General features: G+C 45.7%; 1 protein-coding gene across 3 annotated transcripts in view; it reads left to right on the top strand.

Annotated features, from left to right (window-relative positions):
- The first annotated feature begins 1,384 nt into the window (after positions 1 to 1,384).
- Positions 1,385 to 6,582, top strand: part of MSRA (methionine sulfoxide reductase A) — a 316,176-nt gene continuing 310,978 nt past the window's right edge. Inside the window, exon 1 of one of the 3 annotated variants that reach the window (XM_053248931.1) lies at positions 1,385 to 1,635. In XM_053248931.1, coding sequence (XP_053104906.1) covers positions 1,503 to 1,635 — 133 coding nt within the window. In that variant the 5' untranslated portion in view covers positions 1,385 to 1,502. The remainder of the gene's footprint in view (positions 1,636 to 6,582) is intronic. The other 2 variants (XR_008306842.1, XM_053248940.1) reach the window with 2 other exon arrangements.

Below are 6,582 nucleotides of genomic sequence, written 5' to 3'. Positions count from 1 at the left end.
CCAGTTCCGTGCACATCTCTAATTCTGAAGACCGCAATCCTACACTTACACAGCAATAAGTCCCACTGAACGCAGTGGGCCTTACTTCAAAGTAAACGTGTTCAGGACTGTGCAATACATTCCACAGAGCTCAGTCTGTGGGGCTTACTTGCGTACAGTGTGTTCCTAAGGCCGTTCCTGCCATGGTTAGGCTACAATCCTAGTATGGCTGTGAACCCTCCAGGACTGTCCTGAAGTCTCCAGGAACTGCTATCTATTTCTACATGACTTATGGAAGTGACCCTGGAGATTGTAGTGGTTTAATATTTTGGAAAATATTGGAAAAAATGTGGTGGCAGTGGCGCAATTTCCAAGAATAACTTCAGTCAGCACTGGCAACTCTATAAAGGATTCATGGCATTACTCCATGATTAGCCATCAGTGCTAAGGGCAGAGCTTATGCATGCTGTGGAGAGAATGGATAGAGAGAGAAAATTTCTCCCAACTAGAACCAAGGGTCATTGCATGAAAATGATTGCCAGGAAGTGTAGGGCTGACAAAAGGAAGTACCTTTTCACATTGCGCATAATCTATGGAATAAATCCTCAGCCAGAGGATGTGGTGATGGCAAGAAACGTGGCCGGCTTTAAGAGATAAATTCAAGGAGAACAGGTCTATCAACGGCTACTAATTTAGATGGCTAGAGGCTATCTCGAGATCCAGAGGCTGGATGCTTTGGAAGATCAGTTGCAGAAATGGTAGGAGAGGAGGCATGCCTTCCTCTCTTGCCTGGGGGCTTCCTAGAGGTGTCCGGTGGGCCACTTCATTGTGGGAAACAGGATGTTGGACTAGAAGGGCCTTGGGCCTGATCCGGCAGGGCTGTTTTTAATCCTGGATATTTTAATGTATTTACATTTTTATACTGTCTGATATGTACATCTCTAGGCGGTGTACAAAGTTTAAAATACTTTAAAATCAGCACAGATTAAAGTACACGAGAAACAATAAAAACAAATATGGGGCTGCAGATCAGCGGCAGAGAGCATCCGCCTTGCTTGCAGGAGGTCTCCGGTTCAACCCCTGGCGCCAGCATCCCCGGAGGAGGCGGGGAGAAACTCGGGCCTGCAGCCTTGACAAGCTGCTGCCAGTCAGGGGCAGGCAATCCTCAGCTGAACAGACCAAGGGTCTGACTCAGCCACTGTAAAGCTGCTGTCTTCCAAGCGCACTTTTATTTGTCTTTGATTTATTTATGTCGCATTTCAATGCCCCATCTATAACACTTCCGGCCACCCCACGTTTTTGGGACGTCTTTGCAAAAGCGCAGGCTTTCCTGCAGAACTGTCCTCGCGCTCGCTCGCTCCCTCGCTCTGCGCCGCGCCGCAGCCAGCCACGTGCCGCCTGTCTCGAGACCGAGAGGGCCATCTGCGCACGCGCGCTCTCACCTCTCCCACCCGCTTGGAGCGCGCGCGCGGACCCGTCAGGCTTCTTGTGCCCTCAGGGGCCCAGTGGTGGGGGGAGGGGCGATGATTTCGGGCGTTCCCCGTCGGCTCTTCCGTGCTTTGGTCGGCATGGGTGAGGCCGCCTCCTCTTCACTCAAGGTGCCCAGCAGAGAAGAGGCCTTGCCTGGCAGGGACAAGAGTCTTGTCCGTATCTTGGGTAAGTCGGTTGGGACGAGGGGAAGGGGGAAAAAAAAAGAAGAAAAGGTTAATTGAGGGGCTCGCGAAAGCAAGGGCATTGAGGCCGGCATTGCGCATGCGCTGGAAGGCACGGCTGAGCGAGCAGCTCACCTGGGGAGGAGACGGCTAGTCTGAGTTCGAGCGCATGCGCCACGATGGCTGCAAACTTTTTCGGGCGAGTTAGACGCCTGCGCTTCCCCCAGATGCAAAGACCGCATGCGCGCCGCTAGTAAGACCTTGTCCGTCGCGCATGCTCATTGCAGGTTCCCGGATTCGTCGTTGGCGGCGGGACGGCTTTGTTTTGTTTTTAGCTTATTATTTCCAGTAGGTAGTAGTTGTTTCTGAGCATCAGTAATGGGTCAAAAATTAGTTTCCCCAGGCTTTGGGAAATGATATTCTATAAATCTTTCTCCCGCTCCCCGGTATCTTGTGCTTAACAACTTTTTCAGTTATACTGCAGTGTACGTGTTTGGCTTTGGAAGGGAAGGTTGCAAGCAGCTGACCAGGAAAAACAACAAACAACCCTTGATCTGCTCTTCTGCGGTTAATAACAGCTTCCTGTGCAGAAATGAAGCTTATAGCCACACGAGGACGAGGATAGTCACATACTAATGTCCTCTTAAACAGCAGCTTGATGAGCAAAAGGATCAGTTGCATAGTTGGCAATCTTCCGTCAAATTCAGTACCCAGCAATGTTCTTTAGAGGTTACAGTTTGTTCCAGTTGCTCATGGATTGCATTCCTTTATTTACACTTGTTATAGGCATAGGTTTTTAGTTCTCATTTAAAAAGCTAAAAACTGAGAATTAAAAACTTAATTTGAAACTTTTAAAAATATATATTGTGATTTTAATTGTGGTTTTAGCCTGGTCTTTTAACTTGGTTTAACCTAATTTAACTTTATTAGTCTTATTTTTCATTGTATCTATTTTATTAATGTGAGCTGCCCCAAGCAGTAGTGTATTGGAAGGGCAGGGTATAAATCTTTTAAATAAGTCAATAGGTACTTTATAAATTCTCTGCCTTTCAGTTTTAATTTTACTTTTATCTTGCTGCCAAACTAGACATGACGGAGGAGTTTAGTAAGTGAAATTCTTGATATCCTTTTCTTTTAAAAAACACACACACTCTCTCTCTCTCTCTCTCTCTCTCTCTCTCTCTCTCACACACACACACACACACACACACACACACACACACACACACCAAAAATCAGCTTGTGTGTGTATATGACTTGCATTGGGACTGTGGCATAAAGGAGGAAGGAGAATTTAACCTTAACCCCTGTGCTGTTGCTCCAGTCCAAATTGGATTGCTCTTCAATAGCTCTTGAAGCTATTGGCCATAGTGGGGGAAGTCTATAGGCATAAAGTTGCAGCTTTGGGAATGGTTTGTGAAGAAGAAAAAGATGTTTGAGAGCTCAATTCACAGAACTTCCACTTTGCATCCAGTTTTGCTCTTGTAGATAAATGTTCAGTTAGTAATTGGTTATTACAACCTCAGAGCCAAGTTAAATTATATAACTGCCATACATGGATGTTTCAGATAGTTAACAAGCACTGGGACTTCTGGGGCTATAATAAGAGGGAGAACCACAGAGAAGTTTATTGGTTTATCTACACCCAAATCTCCATGAATGTGGTGGTTATGTTGTAACTGGATGCAAGGCTACAGGCATATCTGTTTGGCAGCTGACTAGTACAGCTTATAGCAGTGTTCTTCATTTCAAGATCTGGGAGCTGGTGGTGGCTCCCAGGGACCCTCAGTGTGGCTCCCTGATGAATTGTTTGTTAGGCCTGTGCAAAGCTTCAACTGAAGCCAAATAGATTTTAATAATTTGTTTTAATAATTGTTTTATGCTACTGTCTGATAGGCTCCTGTAGGGGAAACAGAGTCCTCTAGTCTAGAGTAGTGTTCTAATTTTCTTCATCTGTGTGCGGAATGAGGGTTCCCCCCACCTTGGGCAGCAGTATCAAGGCATGTGTCTTGAGCTCCTTTGCAAAGTTGGAAGGTGTGCATGGAGCACTGGGAAGTGTAGTCTTTCCCATAGAACTCTATGGGGAAAGCACTGGGAAGAAGTACACTTCCCAGCAGTCTGTGCACACTGTCCAAGATGGCACAGGAGACTGACAGGGCTCCATTTCTCTGAAAGCTCCCACCTGCGTTAGGTGTAGCATTCTCAGAGTTTAGACAGTGGGAAATGGCTCTCACAGTGAAAGTTTTTTGCTAAAGTGGCTGCCACTTGAAAAAGAGTGAAGATCATATATTGGCCTACACCATTCTCAAAGTTGTTTTGTCTGGTGGGACTTTCTTCTTATCTGGTGGGTGCAGGAGGACATTGGGGGACTGTATGCATTCCTATGACCATCTGAATAAGAATATCAGAACTGCCAGTTCTGGATCAAATTCAGGATCCATCTAGTTCAGAGTTCTTGTCTTCCATTGTGATCAACTAGATGCTTCTAAGAAGCAATCCCTCCTCTGTTGCCTATTCTTATTTGTTGTACTTGGAGGAACTTTATTTTGCTGTATTGGCAATTAGCTTTTAATGTGCTTGTCCTCCACGCTTACCTTTTCTTAAAGATTTTGTGGTGAACACACTGGTGGGATTGGGACCAGCATTGAGAGCCCAAAAGGCTAAGCTTAGGCCTGTATTTGGGACTGATGTTTTGCAAGAAACTGGAGTGTGAACTTTGGTTCTGCTGAGCCAAAGTAAATGAATGAATTGGTTTATTCTATAGTCAAGGCCCGACCAGAGGGGAAGACTCGCCCCTCCCTGCCTTGAAGCTTGTTTGTGCATTGCGCTATGCCAAGGGTAATCATGGGAACCAGCTTGAAATTTGCTAAGAGTAATCATATTTAGAAGGTCTTAGGAAACAACATATAGCTATCAGTACCTACATACTTTATCTGCAGAAGACTGGAGGAGGTGAGCTTTGACTGTTTACCATCTAACCTCCTTAGCTTGGATGGCTGGGAGTCTTTCAGCTGTCTCCCCCGCCCTGCTCCTCTGCAATGCCAGATTGGTCCAAAATAAACGTGAAGTCATCTATGATTTGATTATGGATTAAGGGGCCGACCTGGTGTGCATCACTGAGACTTGGTTAGGGGAGGCTGGTGACCCAGTCTGGTCCCAGCTTCTCCCTCCAGGATATTCTGTAGAGGAGCAGGTGAGGGGACGTGGGTGGGGATGTGGAGTGGCTGTGGTCTATAAGGATAACATCTCCCTTATCAGGGTCCCTATTAGGGTATCAGACCATACTGAATGTGTGTACTTAAGTTTGGGGAACACGGATAGATTGGGACTTCTGTTAGTGTACCGATCGCCCCGCTGCCCAAAGGAATCCCTTACTGAGCTCGTGGACTTGGTCGCGGAACTTGCAGTGGAGTCTCACAGACTTCTGGTACTGGGAGACTTCAGTGTTCATTTCGGGACCAACTTGTCCAGGGCAGCGCAGGAGTTCATAGTGGTCATGACAACTATGGGCCTATCCCAAGCAGTCTCTAGATCGACACATATTGCAGGTCACACACTTGATTTGGTCTTTTACTTTGATCAGGGTGGTGTTCTGTGGGTGGGGACTCCTGTGATTTCCCCATTGTCATTAGCAGGATGGACCACCATCTTGTTAAGGTTGGACTTAAAAACACTTTCCACCTCCTCAGGGGCAAGGGGCCTATTAGAATGGTCTGCCCGAAGAAGTTATTGGATCCAGTAGGATTCCAAGAAGCCTTGTAGGGATTCAGTGATGGTTCTGCCTGTGATCCTGTTGATGCCATGTCTTAGATAAGGAACAGCCGTGAGATCTCTCTCTCTCACTCACACACACACACACACACACACACACACACACACACACACACGGTTCATTCCTAGTGTGAGAGAAAATGCTTTCCACTGCTATTCATTTCTAGTGAGGGAAATAATGATTTTAATAGTTAAAAATGATTTTAACTATTACTGAAAACACTACACTATGTTGGGGAAGAAAACCAATTGATTGATTTGCTTGCATGCTTAGTTGCTTAGTTGTAAACATTTGCCTTAATAAAACTTATAAAACTACAGTTGTGTGTGACGCTTCTTCTCTTCCTTACTCCTGATTGCTCCATGACCTCAGAACCGAACCAGGGGTAGCCTCTATTGGCTAAGTTGGGAGGGGCTGCATGCTCCCTCTTTCCCTTCCAGGGAGGGTGCTGCAGCCTGCTCACAACACTTTCTAAGCTAATGGCATTTGAGCTTTTAGAACCCGTGGCTACCATAGTGTCTTGTAGTGCTTATGATTGCAGGAGAAGTCTGCTTATAAAAAAAAAAGCAAGCTGAGCTTCACAAGAGCCCTTTGCACATGTGCATACATATAATTTGATATATACTCCAATAGAGTTTTTAAAAGTGACTCATCAGTTATCTACATTTAAGCTTATATCAATTACTCCAGGGAGAAACTGTGATTCTGATACTTAAGTAGAATTTCTTCATGTGACAACTAGAAATGAGGCAAAATATCAATAGCCCACATACAGTCTTTGGTAATGAATGACACTCAATATGTCTGCCTTTGGAATGGATGGTTTAGCTGGCTGTCAGGGAAACATAGCTGCTGGGATAGCACTAGAGTGCTGAAAACCCTACACTTTCTTATTGCCTCTAAGTATCACAAGTGGTTGAGCTACAATATTCAATAGAAACCCCTCCATCTGAAAGCTCCACTTCGGATCCCTGGAGTTCTTTGAAAGCTGCTTAGCATTCTCCTTGTGCTGTTGTCTGCGTGGACCTAGAGCTTCACTACACAAAGCTAGACCCCACCCCAGAAGGATTGCGATGAGCTTGTATACCAGAGTGTCTCTCCACAAGGGTTCCCCTTGGCAACAAAATACAGGTTGCTGGGGAACAGCATTGCTTGAGGGGTGATGGCATTACCCAACTG

Source organism: Hemicordylus capensis, chromosome 1, assembly GCF_027244095.1.
Source record: "Hemicordylus capensis ecotype Gifberg chromosome 1, rHemCap1.1.pri, whole genome shotgun sequence".
NCBI lineage: Eukaryota > Metazoa > Chordata > Lepidosauria > Squamata > Cordylidae > Hemicordylus > Hemicordylus capensis.
This window is presented reverse-complemented; position numbering and strand designations above follow the sequence as displayed.